This window comes from Corvus cornix, chromosome 5, assembly GCF_000738735.6.
Source record: "Corvus cornix cornix isolate S_Up_H32 chromosome 5, ASM73873v5, whole genome shotgun sequence".
Taxonomy (NCBI): domain Eukaryota; kingdom Metazoa; phylum Chordata; class Aves; order Passeriformes; family Corvidae; genus Corvus; species Corvus cornix.
In genome coordinates, this window is record NC_046335.1 from 48903019 (window position 1) to 48929981 (window position 26963).

General features: G+C 44.3%; 1 protein-coding gene and 1 long non-coding RNA gene across 10 annotated transcripts in view; one reads left to right on the forward strand and one right to left on the reverse strand.

The window, feature by feature from the left end:
• PTPRJ (protein tyrosine phosphatase receptor type J) overlaps positions 1-19336 on the reverse strand; it is a 74293-nt gene extending 54957 nt beyond the window's left edge. For 7 of the 9 annotated variants that reach the window (XM_039552606.1, XM_039552612.1, XM_039552610.1 and 4 more), the window contains exon 1: positions 19178-19335. In XM_039552606.1, coding sequence (XP_039408540.1) covers positions 19178-19246 — 69 coding nt within the window. In that variant the 5' untranslated portion in view covers positions 19247-19335. Of the gene's footprint in view, positions 1-19177 lie in introns of all 9 variants that reach the window. The other 2 variants (XM_039552611.1, XM_039552607.1) reach the window with 1 other exon arrangement.
• Positions 19337-19386: 50 nt separating this feature from the next.
• The window catches only part of LOC109146402, a 38696-nt gene continuing 31119 nt past the window's right edge, over positions 19387-26963 (forward strand). Inside the window, exon 1 of the long non-coding RNA XR_002048395.2 lies at positions 19387-19825. This is a non-coding gene — a long non-coding RNA (uncharacterized LOC109146402). The remainder of the gene's footprint in view (positions 19826-26963) is intronic.

The window sequence follows — 26963 nt, forward strand, 5'->3', positions numbered from 1 at the left end:
GGAAGGAAAGCAAACACTGAGCAAGGTTACTGCGTTACAGCACAATTTGCCTGTGCTGCTTTTAGCTACTCATTAACTTCCACACATATTAACCAGACAATAAAAGAGAGACAAACTCCGTTGTTTCCCCCTCCATACCAAGAAACAAATGAAGCAAATGATAGGTTCAGAACCATCAAAATCACTCAAGAGATGCATTCTACCATGGACAACAGCAGGATGGCTCCCCACTCAGTGATGGATCCCAGCTACTGCCATGGGGCCAAAGAGATACCAAACACACACTCCTGGGGCCAGAGTTTTATCTGGAAATTCCCAAACTGTAATGTAGCCAGATCCAGCACAGCAAGCTGTGCAAAAACACACACACCACAAAACACCAGTTAGTTGTCATTTCAAGCACCTGACCTAAGAAAGCATTCTTGTCAATGCAAGGCCTCAAAAGTAGGCATAAGGGTGACTGACAATGCACAGACTTGGCCATCAGATAGATTTTGGCTCCAGCAGTTCTCGGGATTTAGATTCTGCCCAAGGCAGTGTGTGAGGCTCTAGTAGACGGCTAGGGGAGGCTCAGTGAGACAGGTAAGAAGCCAGCTGAGGACTAGAGCTCCTGACATCAGGGAACAAAGGAGTTGATAATGCTCCTCCTCCATGAGGACACCGAGGTGGTACAGGTCAGCCCCCACCTGAGAAGGATGCCAGCACCACCACCATCCCTCAACGCCAGCGTTCCTACAACTCCAATCAAGCAAACTCACAGCAGGTGCTGGAGGATTCCTCCCCATAAAAGGGCTTTCTTTTTATTAGCAATGAAACATGAACAAAACCAAGACCACGAAGCACAAACCCCCCTGTTGTGACCCCTAAAACGATGCACAGTCTACAAAAGACAAACTAAAATGGACAGAGCAATGGACCTTTCACTCCCTTAATTCAATTCTCTCCTTTAAGTCAGTGCACTATTATTGCCCTCGTAATGAGACTGTAACACTGAAGTTTTTCAGCTTGATGGTAAAATCACGTAGTGTCCATCCATCTCCAATAATAGCAATATTGAGACAATGAACTCTATTGAGGCATCTAATAAGGCAGATAGTCATTTGCATAGTACATTTTCTGTGACTCTCTGTAATACAACATCTCAAAGACTCAATTCAGACTATTCTCCTTTCCCACAGACATTTTAAAAAAAGGATTCTTTTACTAGAAAAAGAAACAATGACCCCTCCCATAATAGGAGAAAGCAAAAGATAGAATTTTCCTGCCTACTCTGGATGCACACTTCTGCCTGTGTATTTTCATTTGGTTGGGCTAGCTTCTTTTCCCTTTTTTTTTTATTAACTCGATGTGCTTTTCATCTCTATTGTGGCTTGAATGCCCACAAGTACATTTCTGATTTTGTTCTAACAGGCTTCTGATCAGGAAGCACTTTGGGATCCCCATCCACCAGCACAGGAAAATTTCATCTTTAATTCCTGTGCTACAGTCTTTTTCTTCATGTCTTGCGATACTCCTCTCTCCTGTGCGACTCCCTGAATTGGGATTTGCTGGACACACCATGGTTCTGTAGACACACAAGCCCGCTTACGAGCCCTGATGGGCTCTGCAATGCAGTACTTGGGTAAGTTTGACAAATCACTTCCTCTCCAACAAACTGTAAAAGCCTAGAAGAAAATGTACACACATATAATGTAGGCTGTGCCTCAAAGTTCAGCTCAAATAACGCCTCCAACCACTGCCTTAGAGAAGCAGCAATGTTTATGTCCTTGCTCCTCACAATCCTTCTACTTCACCCTCTTTCCAGTAACAAATCCTGGACTCTGTCAGTGTTTCATTTCGCACAAGGAAGCACACGTATTACTCCTGCAGGTAGTTAAGCTATCTCTACCTGTACAGTAAAGACACATACCCAAAATACCACCTCAGTGTTCTCCAGCAGCTCCTGTCTGCTCTGCCCTCTGTCCCTCAGCATAGTCCTAAGCAAACTCCAGATTTTCCTAAATTTTCTACCCCATTTTCTTTGCCAGAGCCCACAAAAGGAGCAGCATGAGAGAACACACACCCGTAACTCATCACCTCAACTCCTAGCCCGTGATAAAAATCACTGATCCACCTTTGGCCACGAACACAAGCTCTCTGCAGCCAGGCCAGGGTGCAGAGGAGACAGCCACTGAGCTGCTGAAGTCCTTGGACACTCCCCTGCCACATCCCAGGACACCAGCGGTGACACACACTCTTCACATGGGTCAGGCATGGAGTCTCCCTGCAGAAGGCTGAGCCACAGCACTGCTCTTAGGTTAACCTTTGGCAACTCAGTGTTGGGCTCTTAGGAAAACGAAACTAGAGGGCATTTTTGGCAAGTCAGAGAAGGTCAGCAGAAAGGGAGAAAAAGTTGCCACACAACAGCCCTAGTGAGGAACAGCATTGCACTCTTTGTCCAAGTTTCTGATTTTATCAGATTATACCACAGTATTAACATTGTTTATGGCCCTATTTTGTGTCTGTGAATCACCCACTCCCAGAGACTCTTCCTCCACCCCAGATTATAAATAGCACCATATACAGAATGGAGCCTGTGAAGCAAAGGAGACTTGCTGAAACAAAATAATGTATATTGAACCGACAAAAAATCTTTCAAAAGCCTTTCTCATTTATTTATAGCGCTGGCTAGACAGGCAGATTCCCACATTTCGTAAACCCTGTAGGTCACTATCTCCATTGCTCATTCACAAACAATTCTGCTAAAAAAAAAAAAAAAGCCCTCTGGTTATAACTGAACTTACTCCCTGGCACACTGCTTCTTGGCACATGCCTTTTGAAAAGAGAGATTTTTAAATAAACAGTATTATGTATTTTTCCTATTTGAAGGCAACATATGTCTAGACCATGATATGACAATATGACATTATTTATGTATCTGGAGACATTCAGACACTGCAACCAACCTCTCAGAGCTCTATCAGTACAAACAAGTAATTTTCTACCACGTCATAGCAGACCGTGACTTAAATTTCCATCGATTCTATTTTCATAGGAAAAATACATCCTTAATAGCAAGCACAAAATCCATCACATGTTTCTTAATTCCCTCTTTTCTCCAGAAATGAATTGCTTGCAGTGGGAAGTTCACAGCGCTGTCATCCAGGAAACAAAGCAGACAAAGAGGTATGTGACAAAAGCTGTAGAGAACAGGCTCCTGGAGTCCAAACGTACATGACACCTTGTTAAACCAAGACATAATGAGCTGTAGGCCTTACGAGCCAAACAAGCACAAGCCTGGGCATTAAAGAAACTCAAGTTCCCTCAAGCTGGAATGGATAGAAAGCGAGCCTGCACGTTCTATTTTGGCAAGGAAAACCTTCAGCGCTCTTGCTGAACCCCAGGCAACTCATCCCATCTTTCCATCCCCACGCTTGGACGCATTTGCCACACGTCAACTTCACACCAGAGAAGGATCTGGACTGGATAAACGTCAGCCTAGCAAGGGACTGCTGGGCTCAGACACCCACATCAAACCCACACTCACAAATACACACCACTACAATGTCCCCACCAGCTGCCAGACCCTTTTTACCAGGCAGACACACCAACAACACCAGGGATGCTGGGGCTGGAAGAAACCCTTGATTTTTCCTTCAGTTACTGAGATGTGGTTACACAAAATGCCTGTGAAAAGACATCCTGCCCAGAATCGATCGAATAGAAACAGAAGAGCTACTGAAACAATCCTGGCATGTTCTACTGATGAAATTCCTTGTAAGTGCCTAAGGTGAAGCCATTCAAGTACTTCACTATTCAAGTCACCATTTTTCCCCCTGCCATTCATCACATGGTTATTTGTCAAGCTAATGGTTCCTTAATCAGTTGTAGAAGTTAACACCTGATGTAGCAAGGTTCCTCTTTAGAACACAAAGGAGGAGTAAAACAAAGCACTCCAATGCATACTTCAGGAACAGTTAAATGTATTAATACTGTGGTTCTTTTTTATTTTGTAGACTCAACAAAAACCAACTGTTTATAATCCTAGCAAAAAAGGAAAATACTAGTGCCTGGAAAATATCACAGTAAGTCTGGACATCATTTAAGCCAAGTACATGTCTTCTTTTTTTTTTTATTCTCCTACTGCTTATCTCAACACAGTTCCTTTTCCTTTAGCCTCTTTCAAACAATACTTCACACTAAACAAACAAAACTAAATAGCAAAATAAATTATTTCTCAGTAAAGGCTCATTTCTTCTCTCCTGTTCTACATTTACAAATATATACGTGTGGGCATACATATATATAGATATATAATTATATATCTATATATATATTTACACACACATATATTGAACTGGCTAATGCCACTTAGGGTATTCTATAATCTTACAGTTAGACGAAAACTGAGTAGTATTAAAAATGACTTTTTGGCAGACAGCAAAAACAACAGTAGGGTCCTCTTGCAATGACACAGCAGCACTGAAATTCAGAAAGTCCAAGCTGTGTGTCATCACCTCACTGTTACTTCAGACCCTCATGCCTTTTTCTCCACATTTAAGAACAGAAGTATTCCCAGGGGCTCAACACATTGATTTTCATCATCACTCTGAAATACTGGCCAAAGGACCTACAGTAGCAATATTTAACCCTCTGTAAGCTCTTTCCACATAAAAAACGTGTCTTAAAATCATAAATCTTTGTTAACATGTCTGATCAACAAGAGGGAACTACGAGATCACGAAACAGCACTGTGACACAATAACAGCAATGGGGATCTCCCACGTAAGTTCTCATTTATGCACACAAAGGGGAAACAGGGAGGAAAAAGAAATTTAATTAGAGCTGACTGAAAAGTGAGGCGTACGGTTCACAGGAATCTTTGCTTTCAATTAAAACACCATCCTCCTCCTCGGCAAGCTAAATAAATACAAATGAAACCAAACTATTCATGTATATGCAAAATTGAATATAAGCATGAAATAAAATTGGGGTGGAAGCTGCACCATAGACCACAGGCAACTACAGTCTGAGTTCTGCAAAAAACGTTTTGGCACCAGACTACCACAGGCACTTATTCCTCCCCATCATCACTGCATGTAACTATCTGTTTACCTCCCATTAGTGAAACCCATTCCACCTACGTATCTAAAATTTTACTTGAGGTGTGGGCAGAAAAGGAAAGGGGGAGATAAAAAGTTATAAAGAACAGGGCTGAATTTTAGCAGGAGACTTTTTAATAGAGAAATCATATTCTGAAGTTTCATATTGATAAAAATGCTAAAATATGAAAATAGCCAGGTTTCTAAAATAACATATTACAGGGAACCGTGTGAAAGACAGGGCCATTAAGGATGGATTTTCAATCAAAATGACAAATTTCAATTATGTATATACAGAGAAGACTTAAGAAAATGGGATATATTTGATTTAGAAACAAGTATGAGAAATGCTATGAGAAAGACCATCCACACTTGCATTAAGGAAACTCAGAATGGGTAGACCTTTCCCCCACTTTAAGTGGCAGCAGGATTATCTGGCTCAGAGAAGGAAGAGTTCAGGAAAGGCTGTGACACTGAGCTGTGTCCCAGCTCTGTTGGGGCTGCGCCTCTCAGGTGTGCTTGGAGATTTCACCAAAGCATCACCACCACAGTGTCTCTAATTGAGGATGCTCTCCCACACTGTGCATCCAACACCACAGAGCTTGGTTTGGGGTGAACATCTGCAGCAAGACAGGAGGCAGCAGGAGAAAGAGCTGTTCTGTATGACAGGGAGGCAGGCACTGATGCTCTGAAAATCAAGGCCAACTAGTTTAATGAGAAATCGGAATGGTAATTCACAGGATGTAATGTGACATTACCCAGGGGTTTCCTATCAGAAGATCCCTCTTCATAACTTACCCCAAGCGCCCCAGTTTGGAGGGAAAGTTTTAAGACTACATGCCAAATCTGCCTATATATATTTACTTAATTATGAAATGTTGCAACCAAAATGCTTCAAAACACTGAGAAAGGTGGAAAACAGACGGCTGTGCCAGTGCTAAATACCCTAAAGACCTTTTTTCCTTATGGTTCGACAAGAAATGGACTTTCCCTGACCCATTTAGTGCTTCCTTTGCTATGGCTGCCCTTGCTGTAGCTAGGAAAAGCTTACATATTTCAGAAGTACCTAGGATATCAAAATAAAAAGTCTTAATTGACTTTTGCCTATTGGAGCTTTTGCAGAACTGGAGCAATGGGGGGAAAAAAATGCTCTCACCTCAGCTTGAAAGCTGATCAAAAAATGAAGGAGGGGCAAACAGACCTCTTAGCAAGGCTGTGTATGGGCAGCTGCCCTGGGACACCCTCTATCTACATCCCAAAATGCAACCAGGCGAGCCGAAGCTTCTCGTGAGGGGGCTGCCACTGAGCAAAGACAGCCAAGCATGGGGAGAGCAGGAGAAGAATGAGTACTCTAGGCTCTGCCTCCGTCCTTTGGAAAAGGGCAGATTAAAGTCAAATGGGCAGCTTTAATTCCAACACTTCCTGGGTTTTCAGAGATGGATTATGCAGTCATAGAAATGATCCCTAAATTTAGACTGTGTGTTTACACACATACATGCTTAAAATAACACACATTTGGGCATTTCAGAACAGGGACTGCCTTCCCATGCATTTTCACATCAAGCAAGGTAGCTCCACTCCCAGCTAGGGAGCTTTGAGCAATACCCTGAAGTGTATATATATGTGTATATATGGAAGCAAACAGTAACACCAGTCACATCCTCCCCTCAATAATGGTCACCCTAGACTGGAGACTTCGCTACTGTGTAGTGCAGCAGATGAACCAGACAGGCTCACTCCTCTTACGCTCTCAGATCATCACGGGTTGACCATCAGCAGACACTGACCATCATCATCTCATTGCAAGCAGCAACACACAGCTGGTGATCTCGTGTAGAGAGAGCCTGCAGGTTCAGCAATAGCTGTCCAGAAATGCCTTCCATCACTTTTAAACAGTATCCAAGTTAGAGGGGATAGTGCCATGTTATCACAGCTGTCAAGTGTGCAAAGATCTGGGGGTGGCGGGTGCATGTGAATTTGGCCTCCCTCTCATTTCAGGAAGGGATATCTCATCCCAAGAAGATCTAATTAAGAAGGAGGTGGATGGGTTGGTTTCATTTCAGAGGGAATGGGATCCAGCTCTGGGTAATAAAAAAGCACATACTTGGTCACTGCTTCAGTGGCTGAGGCACGCTGTTAGCTTACACAAGCTGCAGCAATCTTGCTCCTCAGGTACACTCTGTGTTTACTCATCATCCTCCCCCAACAACCTACTTCCTTTTCATCAGAAACTTTCCTTCTGGTTCCACAGAGATAGACAAGATGGAGTGCTTACACCAAGCTCAAGTAGCCTCTTGTACACTTGTCATCCTCAGCTGTACCCACACACAGTTCTTGTTCAGCTCTCTTTGCCGCATTAAAGCAAGGACAGGAACACCTCAAGTTAAAGTCCTCCAAACACCACCCAACACATACAAACCACAGACCAGTCACGGCCCTACAGGACATCCAGAAACAAACTGTAGGTTTTGTTGGTCAGAAAAAAGCAGTATTTGCTGTGCAACAAATGGGATTGTTTCAGTTACGTACAACACACACTGCCTGGGGCTAGAACAGCCTGATGGAAGCCATTTACAATGCAGACATTTTACCAGCATACTGGTTTTTGCACCTTTTCAATATAATGGTTGTTATCTTTAGCAGGATCTGCACAGCCATGTGCCATCCCTTCAGAAGCTCAGAGGTCCAGTTTGTTCCCCAGCATCGCAATGCCTCTTGCTGTGAGTAGCTGCTTCAGAACGGGGACTTGCTCCATGACACGTATCCAGGGTGATATTCACTGTCCACTAAATGCCTGCCAAGGTTTTGCACAGCCTCACTCACACTCCTACTCACTTTTCTCAAGCACTTGAGTGGTTTACCACAGGCTGCCCTGTGTATAGAGGTAAATGCCTATCTCACCACACAAGAACCCCTTCCCCATCTGTGCCCGATGTAAGGAATGCCTTTCCTATCTACAAACCCACCAAGAATTAGCCAATTCACTTACAGAAGAAAGAGACAAGACCCCACAACCCCGCTTTTGTCTGATTTATAACCCATTCATGACCAAAAAGGAACCCTGTATTCACAAATACAGGAAGTTGTATAAAGGAAGCTTTTTTTTCCCCTGCAGCTCTGATTTTTGATGCAGTTTGTGAGCAGAAGTGAATCCTGGTGGAGACAGGTGAGGTGGGGCACTATGTTGACTTCCTGTATGCACCTGCTGACTGAGAAAGATTTCTTTTCTGAAGTCACTGCCAGAGATCCTAACCCCACAAGATTCCTTAGTAGTAGCCACGTACAAATGCAACGTCCCATGGCATTTACAATCTCCAGGTCACAAAACACAACCTGTGCAAGAAAGGGGAGGAAAATGCAAAAAGATACGAGGGGTGGCAGGTGAGCAGCTCCCAAGTCCTCCAGCAAATCTTGACACAACAACCGACTGCAAGTCTGAAAACTTCTCAGTCATTAACTTTATCTTCAAAACTCCAGCAGGATTTCATCAGTGCTATGTTTTATGCTGGAGCATGAAACAGCAAATGTCTGACTTCAGGAAAGCAAAAGTAAGAGGTCTTTGTTCAGACCGGAAACTGAAGTTTGGCACTATCTTATCTCCCATCTTTTCCACACATTTCTACAGGAGGAGACAGAATGTTCAGCTGACCAGTTCTCACTGCAAAACTCAGATTAACATTCATGGAATGAATTTTGATGAAATCTGAAGACAGTAGTGACAAATACCACATGTAGCAATGACTGAATAAATGTCTACGTATGAGATACCTGTTTTTCATCTTGCCTTTTTCCAATTACAAAAACATCATTTACAAGAGAGAAGCAACTAAGGCAGCCAATTTACAGAAACAAGACTGCAGGAGACTCAATCTGCAGCAACAGGTTTTTTGCAGAGCTGGGCATTACAACTTAGTATTCTTCTTAGCTTGAAGATGGAAAATAAATTAAAAATAGCAACTGAGTGTGGTGTTGTGAAGCCCTAAACTGTGAAGCCCTAAACTTAAGGAGAGCAAGAATCACTGCACATACTGCTTCCAAACCATAAATGCACCGCACAGAATTCTGCATGCAGCATAACCTGTGGGGCACAGTGAAGGTTATCAGAAATTACTTTCTGTCCAGCAGCAGCACTGCAGGCAGGCAATGGCTCTGCTAGGATGGAGCAGGAGCTGCTCTGTGTGAATCACCCAGTCACTAACTTAATGACTTAACTGCTGGATGGACAGCAGTCCCTTCCTGCAAGTTGAAAACAAAAACCGTGCAAGTGAGTGAAAAGGCCAATTTTTTTTTTGTCGGCTGCTCAAACTTTGCTCAAAATTTAGAAGAGAACTATCTGCACCACTTAGATGAAGTCCTAACCAATTTCACCATAAAGAGAACTAGACTCCATTATCAGTGGAGAGGGAAAAGCTTGCTCTGCAGTAAACAAATAGCAGCTCTGACCTTCTGCTCATTCCTCCTGCAGTGTTGTGCTTCGCACACTGAACCAGGAAATAGTTGAACAGATACATGTAAAATTACGAAGACTGAGTCAGAAGACAATGGTTGAAAAAATACCAGTTAAACCACATACCGTGGATCTGTCTTGTAGGACTGGGAAATGAGTATCGCCTAAGGCTGTTCCAGATATTGCATCCACCTGCAACTATTTGCTGCTGGCTAAAGCTCAGCACATGCACTCTCATCAGCAGTGGCAGGACTCCGCAAAATATTATGGACAAGAAAGAAAAAGTCAGCTTAATTCAGAGTACAATAAACTAATTATATCCTTTAATTATGAAAAGATATAATAGCTTGTTGGAAGACTTTTTTAGTTTGGGTGTGTGGTGGTTTTTTAAAGCACGTTATAAAGTTAGTTAAGGATTTAGCTCTTTCTTTTCCAAGCATTTTAGGCCTTCAAATTCATGAATATAGAGAGCTGATTATTAGCTTCTTTAATGTGGCTGTTTTACTACAAAAGCACAGCAGACATCAGAAACAAGAGTGTCACAGAGGAATCAGGCACACACACTAAAAGCTCAAAAGCAATTCCACTTGCATTATATAGTCTTAAATCCACATAAAAATATATTAAGACATTTATATTTTAGATCAACTACCCTTCAGCAATAGTGAAAAATCATTGGAGAAAAAGACAACAAGAAGATAAAAATACACTAAAACAGTGCTGGAGGATTTGGCCATTAAAGTAATTTCTTATGAAGAAACAGCTAAACACTTTATAACAATATTTCATCTCTAACTGTTAAGCTGGAAAAAAGGCCAGTCTCCAAATGGATTCAACACATAAAAGAATGGGGGTTTTGTGTTTCTGTTAACTGGCTAGGTTTTTTTTTCTCTGGAACTACCTCCCCAAAATTTTAACATGTCCAAATGCAAGTCCTTGATAAGTTATAGATAAAGGAAAGTTTTCTTTTTTTTAATAGGGACAAAGGAGTGTATTGTTTAGATTTGTCATACACATACAATTACCTGCATTGTTATGGAGATTACAGAACAAAGGCCCAACAGATCCACTTCCAGATCTTACAGCCTTGTCCTTTCCCATAATTATGTCTTAAAATTGGATTTCAGTTAACACATTCACAATACCAATATCTACCAGTGCTTTGCATGTGCTTAGGGATAGTTTCAATTATTTTAAAATGGATGTGGAAATACATTTAATTTATCCCTGATCACTCAAGTGAACATGTTCAATTTGATAGCACCAATAAAGTGAGGGGTTTTTTAGTTGGTTGTAAGAAGATCTTAAAACAAGTCCAAGGTTAATTAGAATAACTGAGTCTATCACTTGAAAAAATGCAAAACAAATTTTAAAAAAACCAACAACAACAAAACAAAAAAACCCAAAGCTTTTATTCTGCAAATATTAATGCCACTCCTTTACCTCATGTAAGAGTACGTCGGTCTCCTCTCCTCAGCTGTCAGATACAAAATCTGTCAGAAACTCTGAGTTTAGAACACCAGGCCTGTGTCTGTGATATGCCCAGTGTGCCAGCTAAAAAGGCCAGATCCTGACCTCAAAGCTGGGCTGCTCATTTCTCCCCGGTGCCCAGCTGCACGGAACTAGAGGTGAATTCCCCTGAAAGAGCTATGTAAACTGAACCACAGATAATGAACTTCCCCTAAGAAAGAACTTCTTTTTTTTTGTTGAAGATACACATTTACAAAGACTGTAGGAAGGAAACTGCGGCTACAATTCCCACATTTCCCCTTTATAAAGTCAAAAAGTATAAATCCATAGAAGGTGAAACCATCAAAGACCTCAGTTAACCAGGCACAGCCTACTTAGCAAAAAAAAAAATCACAACAGAATTGACCAGAAAAAGGACATTTTTATTGGTATTGAACTTCAGGCCTAGTATTAGAAGAAGCAACTGACCCTGCAAGAAGATGAAAAGAACACCAGAATTTAGGAAATAGAATTCATGTAGCAGGAAAGCCATGGACCCAATTCCAAAGTTGGTTATAAATGGGCAATTATAGAACATGCAGTGTCAAGAAGACTTTCGAGTTCCCATATCTGCCTTCACCACAGAAAAGCAAATAAAGAAAAACAGAATTTGATTATCTAAAAGGACCCTACCAATTTACTGCTGTCCATTTTATTTCCTCCTCAATTTGATGTATTTACAAGTATGTAAAATTCCTGCAGAATCAGAGATCATGATCACAGAATGAAGAAAACCCTAAACTCCCTTATTAACACAATACAATTTTACATCTGTAAATTTGGTGCCAGCCACAGGCACCTACTCTTTTCCTTCACATTGTGTTTCATAAAAAGTCACATTTATTGTTTAAAAAGTACAGTGAAACCATGGCACATCTATTATTGTACTAAAACCACCAGCAAGGCTGAGTCAATCTCTCTTGATGGTTCCACACTTCTACTTTCTGCTAACGTGCATTTCTTTCACCTGCATCCCAGAAGGGAACAATGGAAGCCCTTCTCTTTGTCAGCCAAAACCACATCTTGGTCTCAGAGAGGTCATTTACCCCAAATCCCTGCCAGCACACAAAACTGGTTACCTTTCCAATCCAGATGTCCCTGGTGGTGGATGCCTCGTCTACTTCCACTCCAGCATCCACCCTGCCCTTTCCACTTCAAAGCACAGAGGCCACCTTACACACAAAGTCAAGCAGCAGAGCAAGTTTTGACAAATAAAGACAAAGATGGGACCTCTCTTACTATGAATTCACACAGAAACAATTCACCTGTCCTTAACCTGACTCAGACTTCAGACAGATGAAGGTAACTTAAAATAAAGTCTCAAAATTTTCCCCTTCTGTATCACAGGACCTTCAGGAAAATTAAGTTCCAAGTTTCAAGGGGACAGTCTGGGAATCAGTTGTCTGAGCCACTCTGGCCATGAGGACACCCTGGGAAGGAAAGGCAGCAGAAAGAAGCAAGCTCCATTGACCCACAGGGACTGTTGATACTGCAGGCACAACAACTGCTACAGGGAGGCAGCAGGAAGCTTTTGCAGTCTGTAATACCACGGCTGGTCCCATGCTTTGCTATTTATATAGGCTGGCCTGCCCCAAAACTAAGCTCTGCTGCCCCATCCTTTGCAGCATCCTGCTGTCTCATGAGTCAATGTGGCACTCACAAACCAGTCCTATGGCTGGCATCCTTTGCTTGGCTCTCTTCTCACTTCGAGAAACAGAGCTGGTAGAAAATACAATTTTAAAGTGAGGACTCAAAAGCAGATATGTGGAAACAGACTTGCCAGCAGTGACTTGTTCATGTGTATATATAAGAAAATAAACAAGGAAGCTGATTAAAAGTGCTCTAAGTTACTAGGATCCAAGTGCACAAGAGGAAATAACGACAAAGTTCGGTATAAGCTCCGCCACGATGGGGAATGCAGAAACAAAAGTCACCAGCATTCCTGTGCAAAAACACCCTCCAGAGCAATCTACCACCGCAGACACAAACCACCAGCAAGCAGAGCAAGATGTGTAACATCATAAACTGGACCAGGAGTCTTCTTACAGGCAGGCAGAGTTCCCTGTCCTACCACCCACCTACCAAGACATCCATGAATGATTCATTTTGACACACTCCATTTAAAAAAAAATAATAAATCCTGCTGAACTAGCAGAAGCAGAGGCTTTTAAATATGCATTTAAAGCCATGCCAAGCTACAATCCCTCAACAACCAAGGACAGACTGGATTTCCACAAAGCTGGTCTGCACAAATAACCCTCCTTGGGGAGCACTCCCTTGCAGGCTAGGCTCAGCCCAACTGCTTGCAAGCTGGCAGACACCAAAAAAAAACCCCTATGAAAATAGTACCAAAAGGAAGTAAGGAATTAATCTGAGAATGCACCTAATCACAGAGCCAGGTGTGTTGCAGATACAAATACAATGGCCTAACAAGGGGAAGCTCCCAGGCACTTACATGTCTCCACTCACCTGGGCTATGATGGGAGAGAGGGCTCCAGCACTTTGGGGCTCAGAAGTGCTAAGAGACTGCATCTGCTTACCAGGCCACAAGAGACAGACTGTAATTTGCAATAAGGCTTTGCACCTGATGTTCAAGTCTTTACTTTATGATTTTACAGTCTCAGGAGCAAAAATTTCTTACCTTCAATGAGGAAAATGGTGCTGAAGTTCACACAAATTTTTCCTTATACTCAAGCCCTGGCTCATTTGGTGCACAGTACACAGAAATCAGTGCTACAGTATGTAGACAGCCTTCTCCTGCACACCACAAAGCCAGACCAATCAACCAAAAAGCCATTAACCCCTTCCAATAAACAAAACACCCAACCCAACACTTAAAGAAAACCCCCACATTCTCAACCCTAAAGCAGAAGCCCACATGCAGAACACAACAAAACCTTTGCATGCATTAGGAACTTCCCAGTGACATACTAGGTATTTCTTTTACTTGTTCAGTTTGGTTAAAACTGTACAAAAGAATGAGCAAAGTCAGAAGTGTACCAAACAAACAGGAGGTACAACAAGAACAGGAAAAGGAAACAGAACAAGCAGATGGGCAGCACTGGAGAAAAGGACTTGCAGGCATTGGCTAGCAGAGTCTGAAGGTGATCCTTACAGGGGTCCCTTCTCCCCCCCGAAGCCATACTCATGTCAAACACAGCCTTAGCCCTCTTCCCCACACATACCAGCTGGGTTTGAAGCACCAGGTAAAGCCAAGGTCAGTTATCGACCCCACAGGGCTGGGGCCACAGCATAGCCCAACATCACCCCTTCCTCCATTTAGAGCTGCCATTTCTTCTTCCTCCTAGGTGCAATTGCTTCAATTCTGAGACAGTTACCTTTTCTCCTATTACATTTCTAGAGGTGGAGAACAAAGCTTTCCTACATGGCCTTTGGTATCTTCACAGAGAGCACAGAAGGAAAAGAGTGATGGGTGGACTGCTTGGTTTCTAATATCAAGGGGTTCTTCCAATTTCCTGATGATGGTAAGAAAATAACCTCAACTACATTCAGTGATGGGCCAAATACCAGCAACATTTATGGAAAGATATGGACATATCTTTCCCTGCCTTTTCTACTGAAAAGGCCCATGAAGGTCATAGAAGATAACTAAATGAGGACATGAGTTTATTGATTCAGCTCTGGTTGGACCACATTTACCTGTCCATTCTTTGTTAGATTACAGAAATACTTTTCCCACTTAATCTTGGATTTTCTCCTGGAATTTTGGATTAATAGCCCCAGGAGGCCCATTTATGAGCAGATACTTTTGGGAACAGCTGGAAAGCACTTAGAGAAAAGCCTTGGTGCAGCCTTCCAGAGCAGTGCATCTGTTTTGTTCTTCTCTTCCTGTGATGCTTGATCACTCTCTCCCCATACTCTTTGCTTTCTAACACTACATATTAGCACATGTTCACCTACACCTCATTTTCTTCCCCCCCTCCCAATTAAAGTCCTCCCCTGTACAGTCATCTCCTGCTGAAAATTAATTTCCTACTGATGACTCCATTTAAGGCAAAGCTCTTTCACTCACCCATTCCTACATAGCAGTAGGCCCTTTCTGCTGGAGAAAATTCAGCTGGCTCCTCCTACACTTCCAGAAACCTTTCATGATGTTCAAGGTACTACTTACATTCAAATTTTGGAGTCATACTAAAAGCACCAGGCTAACAACCACATGTGCAGCCACCAACTGGTTCAGTAGTGTCTCTCACCTTTGCTCATACCGAGAATCTTTCAAGCAGGCAAGTAAACGTCATAGATAGGCTTTGCACCTACAAACATCCAAGTTCCCAACCACTCTCCAGCACTGTTGATATGCTCCCTCTATGATACACTGTAATTCTACTAGAAAGAAAGAAATGCATAAATTAAAATTATATAGATTATGCCCTACACAATGAACAACCAAAGGTTTTTAAACAGCAGCAATTTCACATGTATTTAGAAATGCCAACCAAAAAAAAATTACATGCCATGAAAATTCTCAACAACAAACTTGCATGTAGCTCACATAATTGAGGAAGTACTAATAATAGCGTGGCTGTTTGCACAGACAACATTTCCACTGTGGGCCTGAATTCTCATCTCAAATATGCAGAAGAAGATACTTTGTTGTGTGTTGCTGGCTGGAGACTCAAAGTATTGGAAACCATGTGAGTGTGCTGCAATGTGCAGCCAGCCTATGCCTCTAAGGAAGCGCTAGGCACATCCATGCCACACTGAAAACAAAGCCTCCATTGAGTACTGCAGAAGGTGCTTGTGTTGTGGGGTTTTGTAAGGAACATAAAGAAGCTCAGGAAATTAACCTGTGTTGCAGTTTTAAACAAAAACGAAAGCAGTCATCACATAAAAATAACCTGGCCTGGCAGATGAAAAGTTTCTAAGCTCCTCTGACACAAGCAAACTCTGTTCACAGCTACAGCTTCCCTTTCAGGTCTATGCTGCCTAAGTTCAGGCCTGCTCAGTTCTCCAGATCAGCAATGCTCATACCTGTGTTTTTAATAGTGGCCATTGCCACTCTGGTTACCCTAGAAGTGCATGTATAGAAGCAGCAAGGGAGCCTCACATTTCTCAAACTTTATGACAGGTCTACATACAGCCCATTTAGAGGCTTACCAAAGAATAAAGTTCAATGGAAATTACTATTAACTTTTTCTTCAGCATGTACTGAAGATTACCCAGAATAATTCCACAAACTAAAATTTAAACTTAGTGTACTATATAGGAGAAGACTCAACAAGGAGTCAATAATGACCAATATATAGCAGAAATTATCTCACATGCAACATACACACATGGCAAGCCCCTATTTGAGATAAGATGGTTCTTCATTTAAACTCCTCAGCTGGAAATTCAGACCAGTAATTAAGTCATAATCCTGTATAATCAACTCACACAGTATCAGTAGTTCTGTGCATGGAATAAGCTGTAAGAACAAGCTATTAGGTCCCCATAAAAGGCATTTGTAATTCTAAGCACCAAAGCAAGCACACAAACACCGTTTGTTGCTCTTTTAGTAGTAGATGTTGTTTGTCATATCACTAATATGATCACTCTCAATAAAAAACAGGCAGCAGGGTTTGTTTTTTAGCAACTCCAACCTTGCCCACTACGTTGTAATTCATCAGAAGCAAGATGCTTATCCTCGAGTAAAAGACACCACAGAAAGATCATGTGCCCATCACACCACTGAGGAGCTGCCATGACACAGCCGTTCCACAGCTCCGGCTGCTTCCCAGTCCCTGCGCGTGTTTGGGCTGACAATGGTGTCAGCGTAAGGAGCGCTGTCCCCTCTCCGACCCCGCAGGCATCTGAAAGGCAACGCGGGGGCCAGACCCAGACAGGAGCTACTTCCACCCCACTCGCTGCCTTTCCACTCCAGGGCTGGCTGGGAGACTGCAGACAAGGGCAATAGTTCTGACTGGCACCACACGAAGCCCAGCTCATGCCACATGGCAATCCTGCCAGCTGCTGTCACCTTCCTACACCAGCTGAATAGCTCCCCAGGTAGTGCCAGGCCATGACCCTGTACCTGAGCACACGCCACACCTCAAACAACACTGCCCGACTCTAATACCCGCCTGAACCTATGCAAAGAACCCACCACAAAGAGCAAAACCGTGCCCTGTTAGGCAACATCCTCATTTTTAGAGGGCAAGACCATGTGAACAGCACTGGAATGGGCAACAAGACTACTGTGCTTAAAGCACTGCCTCCAAGCAATGCCTTATTGTGCGTCCTTATTGCTTATGGGCTATAGAAACATAATGACCTTTTCAAACATGAGTTATCCCCCCTACCTGATGTAAGTGGTCATGGTGAAATTTAGTCATTTCAAGTGAGTGGATGATTTGCAGGATCACACCATCAGCGAGTACCTGGTTTACATCCCACTCCTCTAAGGAAAGAATCCTAAAGGACCTTTTGCCCCATCCCTCTGCGGTTCAAGCACGTCCTCCTGATGTTCAGAACTCCACCAGGTGCTGATCAGCACTGGTTAAGAAGCCTGGTGAACTGAGACTTCCTTGCCTCAGCCTTCACATTCACAGGCATAATTAAGTCACAATCAAGAATATTGTCTTCTGCAGTTTCAATAGTGACACCATGAGCTGCAGAGTTCCCACCTAAAATTACAAGCCACACCATGATCTGCAGATCTGACCTGTGTCCTGTAGCTTGTTGATGGGAGCCCTGATAACATCAAGGGACAACAAGACTTACTTGAGGGTCCGCAGCTGGGTCCCAAGATGATGAATGCATAAATATAACTACATATAACTGGGGAGAGGATCCACTGTTTTTAGTACTAGACACCAATTAAGAGCCTGGCTTAGAGAACATTAGAGATCACTAAGTCAGAGGATTTCATACTCAGCTTGAGAAGAAAAACTACAAACAGCAGAAGTCATGGCAGGCAGATCCTGCAAGGCTGTACCCAAGGACAGTCCAGGCCTCCTCTGTGTTCTTCCAAAATGCTGGTGTACTTTACTAGCCAATTCAGTTTTACCTCTTTTTCAGAAGAGATTTTTAAACATAGGCTTGGTACAACAACAAACAGAGATCAAATGACAAAACACTGCAAGGTACCCCAAAATGAAACAGACAAGAGGAGGAAGGAAAGGTTTACAACAGTCACGGGCTATAATCACAAGCTGGTGCCAATGCAAGGTAAGGAAAAAGTAGTCAAAAAAGTAAAGCAGCAGTACAGCTCTGTTTTGCGGCTCTCAGGCAGATCTGTCACCACAGATTACTGTGCACGTTGGTTCCTATTCAACACACATTCACACTTTTGGAGCAGAAACCATTGAGGCAGAGAGGGCAAGCGGGTACACCTAGAAGCAAAAGTTCAGCAAGCCCCAAAACATTAGTTCAGAGCAGTCATGACACTCTCCTACAGGAACACTGAAAACACCATCAGCTGAGGGAAGCAAGGGTGAGACTGTGCCAGCATGCTCATGACCCATGAGTTGGGTCACCTGGCAAGCAATTCTGATTTCCATCACTGAAAGGTGTTCTTGGAAGAACATCCTGCAACACACGTGGGAACAGAGCGGGGCCTCAAAGCCAAGCGTGCTGGCCAAGGCCTCCTGCTGATCTGCTGCCCTGCACTGCCAGGGCTGCTCGCTCCGCACCACGGCAGGATTTTCCCGTGGAAACTCCGCGCTGATCCCGAAGGCTGTAATCCAGCGGGTGATGTGCACCACCGGCACGGGCAATGCGCAAATACCCTATTACTAATTAACCAGCAGCGACACGAGGAGGGCAGGCTACAACACTGGGGAGACGGGAGCCGTCCCTGTTGTACCCAGGGCAGCTTTTACCCACGAAAACAACCGAGGCAGCCTCGTACCCCAAAAGGATCCCCGCGGCTGCCGGGTCAAGCCCCGGCAAAGCCCCCGCCTGCAGCCGGGCGGGGGGCAGGGGGAGACCGGGGGGATCCCGCCCCAGATGAGCGACGCTCCCGCCGGACCACGCCGCGGCCCTCCAGCTTCCTCTGCCCTCCCCTCCGCGGGCGGCACCGGCGGAGCCGCTGCGGGACAAAGCCGGAGCCCGGCCGCACACCTGCCCCGCCGGCTCCCCGCCGAGCCGCGGCAGGGGCAGGTGCTGCAGCCCCCCGCCTCCCGCAGCTCGGTCTCACCTCGGCCAGCAGCAGCAGCAGCGGCGGCAGCAGCAGCAGCAGGAGGCAGGGCAGCGGCAGCCGCCTCATGGTGGCGGAGAGCGCTCCCCGCTGCGCGCACGGCCGCTCAGCCCGACGCCGCCGCCCCCGGAGACATGGCCGGGCTCAGCCCCGCACCGCCCGGCGGCCCGGCCCTCCCCGCGCCCCGCCCTAAGGGGAGGCGGGGGGACGGAGCCGCGGGGGAAGCCCTGCGCGGGGCGGGGTGAGGGGCGAGCGGGGCAGCGGGCCGCCGGAGAGCCGGGCCGGTCACCTTCCTGCGCCGCCGCTCTTCGCCCCCTCCCGCCGGCCCCTCGCCCGCGGCTTAAATGGCCGCCTGGCAGCGGCGGAGGGGCTGCGGCTGGCGCTTCCCCGCCTTCCCCCCTCCCTCTCCCCCTGCCGGCATCTGACATCTCCCCCCGCCAAGCCGGGCCGGGCGAGGAAGTGGCTCCCTCCGAAAGTTTCCCGGTCTCTGTGCGCGCCCGCGGAGGGAGCAGCACCACGGGGCGCGCCCCGCCGCCCGCCCGGCCCTGGCACGGTGCTCGAGGGCGGGCGATCCGCAGAAGGGTCAGGGGTAAGGCGAGCTTAACTTGGCCCCGGAGACTCCGCTGCCCGGCCCGCCGCCGGCCAGAGGTAAGCGCTGCCACATGCGAGGCCACCCCGGCGAGGGTTTGTGAGGGGCTTTGCTTGTTGCACCATTCTTCAACCCCAAACGGTCCCTCAAAAGAGTCCCGTCCCGCTCCAGGCACTGTTTTGGACATGTTTTATCCCTGTCATCAAAAGGGACGTGAGATCATCAAACGCAATCACTTTTATAACCTTACTTTACTTCCCAGGCTCAGTGAAGTGTTCCACATTTCATTCATCTTGGATAAGGGAAAGGGGGAGGCAGGGACAGTTTACAGAGCATATCTTTAATTACGGAAACACTGGCAGTCCTCATTTTCTCAGAAGTTCTGAGCTCACATGTTTGTAATTTCCCTGCCTTTTCTGAGCCCTCAAAACATATGCATAGCATTACAGAAGCAACTATTTCCACGGGAATTCATGGGAAAATTCACAAGAATAAGGGCATTGGGGTTATTCAGCCTGGAAAAGAGAAGGCTCCAGGGACACCATATTAGAACCTCTCAATACTTAAAGGGAGCTTGTAAGAAAGATGGGGACAGACTTTTTAGCATGGCCTGCTGATGTAGGACATGGGGGAATTGTTCTAAACTAAAAGAGGGTCAAATCAGACTAGATATAAGGAAGAAAAGTTTTACAGTGAGGGTGGTGAATCACTGGAACAGGTTGCCCAGGGCAGTTGTAGATGAACTGTCCCTGGAGATGTTCAAGGACATGTTGGGCAGGGATCTTAGTAACCTGATGGAGTTGGAGATGTTCCTGCTTATCACAGGGCAGCTGGACTAGATCACCTTTAAACTTCCCTTCAAACCCAAACTATTCTGTCATTCTCTAAGCGCACACACATACCTTGTTAGGGAGGCTGAGACCTGCAGCTGGAGTTAGACAGTGTAGAGGCATCCCTTCATATCAGTAAGATTTGTAGAAAATAGATAATTACTTCAGAAAAGGGGGGGGGGGGGTTGATGTTAGGGAGTACTGAAATGAGGCAGTAAACACTATACAAAAAACATTAATAAAACTTTTTACACTTCCCATTCAGTGCAAAGCACCTGAGAATTGTTTTCCAGCTGAAGACTCCTCCTGGTAAACCACCCACCTGACAGCAGTCTCACTGGCTGCTGTGAAGTTGTTATGCTGACATAACTTCTGCAGATCAAACCCTACCATTTGGAAATTACAGCTCTGACTCATAAAATAAATTCCCTGTTGCTGCTGCCTGTGCCTGGGCAGACCCCCAGTGGGTCTAAGTTGCCAAACTGCAGCTTCTCGCCAGACTGGGTTTCACTGTCTGGGTTGCACCTAAAGTGCCACAGCTGCACTTGAGCGAACACACTTGGTCATCCTTGGCTCCAGCCCAGTGGGAACAGCGTGGCTTTTTTTATTTGCATACTTTTCCAGTACAAAAACCTAGTAACTAATCCAGTTGTCCTTGAAATTCAGTGGGAATCTTTTCACTGATGCCAAAGTAATGGCAACCAGCCCTGAAAGAGAAAATTAAATTTAAAAATAAATGAATTTAAAATGCACCAAGAAAGCAAGAAGTGGGATTCTCACCTGTTAAAATTTTAAGTATCTTCAAACTGATGTTGTCATCTCCAGACTCTAGATATCCTTGGACTCTTAAGTTCACTCATTCTTCTTCATTTAAGAGGCCACAGAACCCAATTTAGAAGCAAGAGACATTATATTTCTCAGGCTATGTTAATTCTTTGCTCTAGAGTGCAACTGGGCAGCTACATCACTGTATATATATGTAGGAATATATATATATGTATATATATAAAATATAGGAAGCTGAACTCCTTTCACCACACCACATCTGTCTGGATCTGGTATAACTGGTGGGGCTTTTCAAATACAAGCTACATGGAATCTGTAACTAATTACTTTCTCATTAACACTTGTGGCCAAGTGTATGTCATATGACTGCTTGTATGTCAAGTACCTGAACCAGGAGGCCTATGGAGTTCTGGGACATCTGGTCTCATTTCTGGAGCATCCAAAATAGCAGAGAACTGCATTAAATTTGCCTGTAGAGATCTCTAAGCAGAGTATTTCTAGGATTGTAGCATAAAATTACCCTACAGTATATCTTTAATTATAACCATAACTAATGCCATTAGCAGGATTTATGCACAGTGGGTTAAACTGGCACACAGAGATCATGGGTTTGGTGCTGTTTCAGGGTATCTCTCTGACTGACTCTTACCAGACCTCAAGGAAAGGACTGACTCCTTTCCAGAGACATTTCTGGGGTGTTGGAAGTATCCAGCTTCCAACTGGGTCTGCACTGAAGGAGTGAGCGATGAAGATTCATAGACATCTGAATAAACTAAGATATGTATGCTGAAGGTGGCCACAAGAAAAGGAAAAAAAAGTACCTAGAAACATCAGGCACTAAAAAGTGTAATTATTTTGTAACATAAAACAGAAATGCAATTTCTGTTTGATTCATTGGAGGAAAAAAATGAAAACAACTGATAGCAAACAAACTTTTTTTTTTATGTACAGATTCTAAAGGAATATTTGTCTCCTTCTGACTGCTTAAAATTCTGGGAAGAGGGCTCCAAAAAAGCTTTTCTGATTAGATTTTGAGAGTTCCATGGCGAAAGAATCACACGTGTACCTGATTGTTTCCTTCGATCAATGCTTCTGCCCTTTAAAGCACGCTCTGGTTCACTGCTACCCATGCACACCTCAAGGAAGAGATGGATGTCAAGGAGCTGTGATTCATGCCAGAACTGGAAAATGGAAAAAGAGAAATTAAAAGCCAAATTTCTAAAAGTTCTTCCAGGTGCTAATTGCTCAGCAGCAATAACCATCACAAGACAAGCAATTTCCTAGGAATTAGAGGCTCAAGGTTGCATTTCAGGCCATAGGCTCTTCACAGCTTGTTACTAATCTTCTGGAAATTCCCTGAATTACAGCTGCTACTGCCTAATTGTTTCTATAGGTGAGTTTTGTTTATTCTACAGGCTCTTATTAAAGCTGTATGTGTGACAGGCTTATGAAACTGGGTAGGTGTTGCTTCTGGGCTAAAGCTTCTACTTTTTAACTCACTGGAAGTTAATTTGTGCATCTGAGTCATAAAACCTCTTCAAATGGAAGTGTCAGAAAGAAGTGATTCCACATCCTTATGATCAAGTTTTTGAACAAGAGACATAAGTTTAAGTCATGTTGGGCCCCTGCACACAAATCCAGGAAGAATGTGCGTTTTACTTATGGGTGCTCTAGTTCACACCATAAAGAACACTACTAATGCTCTGGGCAGAAAGGGGAGACTGAGAAAATACAGTGACCCAAAGCTGTCCAATTTGGAGTAGTTACCCTGGCTGGTAATATTTGTCTTTCACTGAAACTGCCAATAGAATATGGTTTAAAAAAGAAAAAAAATCAGAATGGCCATATTTAACTGTATACCACAGCCAGCCTTGATCACAATAGCATATTCTCATTAGTAATTCCCGGTTTCATTCATCAGCTCAATGTGCAGTGTCAGCCAGAAGAAGCATCAAATTGTTGAGCATCATCAGGAAGGGAGTTGAGAACAATGCAGAAAGCATGGTTTTGCCCATGTGCAAAACGCAGGTGCACTCACATCCTGACTGAGGCTTGTCACAGCTCTCAGCATTGCAAGAGGGACAAAATGGACTGAGGGAATGTACCAAGAAGGGCAGGTAAAGAAATGTGGATGATAGTGCAGCTGTCTTATCAAGGCAGCCTTAAAAAGCTGAGAGTTCTCAATTAAGAGAGGAGAAAGCTCCCTGGAAATAAGATGAATGAAAAACTTGTTCACTAAATCCAATTTAACAGTTATAATAAAGTGCTTTCTTAAATGGCAGGCAATGAGCTTGTGGAATATGTAGTCACAGCAGGTTTTAAAGGCAAATAGTATGAGCAGTTCCAAAAAGAGGGTAGATACATTCATGGACAATATGTCCATAAACAGCGAGAAGGCAGAGATGAGTCTGTAACGTCTGGATGCTGGGTATGGTACTCAGATAGCAGGCAGGTTTGTTTGCTCTTCCTGAACAGAATCTGCTAATGCCACTGCTGGACACAGGGTCCTGGGTTGGATGGATTCATCACTGACTGGGAAAGTAGCACATTCCTTGGCTACTGTTTACATTCAAAACAGTGCAAAGCATAAGGATATAGCTTATCAAGAAACAAGTGTATTAGCATGTGGCTCGCTACCTCAGCAAGACAGGTAACATGTAACAGTGGATGTTACTATTGTCATTCACAAAGGAGGAAGCTCTCTGCTGTGATTACAGGCTGAGGTCCAAGAGGTGCTGTGGCTTTGCTTAACCCTTGCAAGTCCTCAGATTCAGACATTATGGGACCTCTGTGACTCACACAGAATTCCAAATGAAATTCTGTCCTGTCGATCACTGCTGAGTGCCCTGGAGCTACGGGAGCCAAAAGTGCACTTTCTGGTTGACATTGCTCTGGCTCTTAGTTACACCACTTCAGACCCTAAAAGGGTCCTCCAGGCTTCCATGTGCCACCAAACCCAGAGATGAGTCTTTTGGGAACAACTCTCAAGCAGAACTACAAGTTCCTTTTACATTGCAACAGAGGAAAACAACACTAAACTCTGCAGCAGCTTTGGTGAAAAAACAGAGTGGCTAAATGCCTCACCTGGGGATGGTCCTAGCATCATGAGGGATGCAGGAAGGTTTCAAATGTTGGATGTGGCTCTAACCTGGTTTCTGCTGGTACAAGCTCTCCACAGCCTGTAGCTGCAGGGGGTACTGGTAGCATTTTAAGTCCTAAACAGTACCTATTTATTTTTTCATCACAAGGAATTAAAGGTGCACTGAGCTGCTAGCAGAGCCATCTTTCAGATGGAGGGTAAAACAGACAGGATATTCAAAGAAAACCTGTCACTTCTTACAATGAGAGGAAACTTGACCTGAGTTCTGGTCAGGCCAGGTTTGAGATGATTTTATTTTGAATGAGGGGGAAAAGAAAATTTTTGCTGTGGGGGCCAGCAAAGAAAAACTGAAAACATATTTTTTGTTCTTTTTTTTTTTCTTTTTAAATGGAACTTTCAAAAATACTTTAAAGTGCCATAGCTGAAAATGACTTTTTGGAAGTGGGTAACACCTTCAATCCCTTAAGTTCACTCAGTGGCCAGCTTCCTTTGTGTGGGAATGCAGGTGAGTGGGAGGATATCTTTCACATAGCAATTGAAGGGAAAATATGCATTAAAACCCCACAGACTAGCACGCTCCAAAGCATTGAGTCAGCTGCCCTGGCAGCCACGAGGGCCAACTGTGTCCTGGGATGCCTCAGGCACAGCAGCAGCAGCCTATCAAGGGAGGTGAGGTCAAGCGAGGTGATTGTCCTGCTCTGCTCTGCATGGGTGCAGCCTCACCTCGAGTCCTGGGGGCAGTTTTGAGTGCTACAATATAAGAAAGATATAAAGGTATGAGAAAGCATCTAAAGAAGGGCTATGAAGATGGTGAAGGGCCTGGAGGGGAAGCTGTATGAGGAGCAGCTGAGGTCACTTGGTCCATTCAGCCTGAAGGAGACTAAGGGGAGACCTCACTGCAGTTACAACTTCCTCGTGAGGGTAAGAGGAGGGGCAGACTCTGATCTCTGCTCTGTGGTGCCCAGTGACAGGACCAAAGGGAATGGCCTGAAGCTGTGTCAGGGGAGGTTCAGGTTGGATATTAGAGAAAGGTTCTTCACCTAGAGGGTGGTTGGGAACTGGATCAGGCTCCCCATGGGAGTGGTCACAGCACCAAGCCTGACAGAGTTTGGACAATGCACATGGTGTGATTTTGGGAGTTCTCTTGTTCAGGGCCAGGAGCTGGACTTCTTGGGATCCTTGTGGGTCCCTTCCAACTCAGCATATGCATGATTCTACAGTACCTGAGCTACTTCTAACACAACAGAACATTTTTGTAAGTGATTTGAGTTCGAACAGCCACCAGCCTTTTAAACAGGTCATCTTCTATGCAGGAACGAATGGGCTCTGTTCCAGTAGGAAAGAAGTCATGGTCCTACAGCTTGTCTCACCAATGCAAGGTCCCATGTAATCACTTGGCTTCAGCCAGGAGTAGTGTCATGGGTTCCAAAGGGCTCTAGCACAATAAATATCCATCAGTCTTACTCAGACTTGCAGAAAGGGCAAGAGGAAAGCCCTGCTCAGGATAGGTAGTCCCTGTCATATTACCAAAAGGTACAGCCATAGCTCAGCTGCCCAACACAGCAGCTAGAGCTCTGAGGTGGCATAGAGAGCCAGGAAGCAGTGACTGGCAGGATTCTGGGAAATACCAGAAGCTGGCAGAAACATTTCCCCTTCTCCACCTGCCAAGTTTTTTGTCCTTGTCTCCAAGCTCAGGAAAGAAAGCCATACATTTTTCTCAGTGTATAAAGCTTCAGCAGAATCACTTTCAATTACTATTTAAGTCCCATAAATGACACCATATAATCCAAATGAAATAACACCAAGATAACTTGGTGGTACAAAACATTACGACAGCTGAGTCTGCCCTTGAGAATGAGTGAAATCACCTGTCACCTGTAAACCAGCAGGTGTGTGCATGACTGGCAACCTCTGTCAAGGGCATTAGAAAAGGGAGTGGCTTGATACCTCATGCTGTCCTCAAGTCCCATCTGCCATGACCTTCTACAACACATCCTGCCACCTTTAAGCAATGAAACCTTAGGAAACTTGTCAGAAAAACCATGGTTGTGACACCACTTGCGAAAACATCGATGGTTAAACAGCACCAAGATTTCCACATCAAAGGATTGTTGTTCCAGAGTCACAGATGACCACTGAAATCCCAAGGTGACAGATATCCATTAAAGAAGGAAAAAATTAAAAGGTTAAAAATTAAATCTACTGAAATTCTTTGACAAAATGAGTCAGCCTCCTTTTCCCTTTCTTTTGACATTATAAATTGTGGTGGGAGGGTAGAGCACAGTTTGAATGCTGGGCTTTTATAACGTGTTTTTGCTTATTAACAAAACTCTAACCCTACCCCCCCTGCTTTTCCCCATAAATAATAATGTGGAGAAATGATGCAGAAGTACAGTTGTCTTCCAAGTGTGATGCATGTCAACCATATCAGGAAAGGACTGTTTATGGACATCCTAGGAGACCAATTAGCATCTTCAGGGT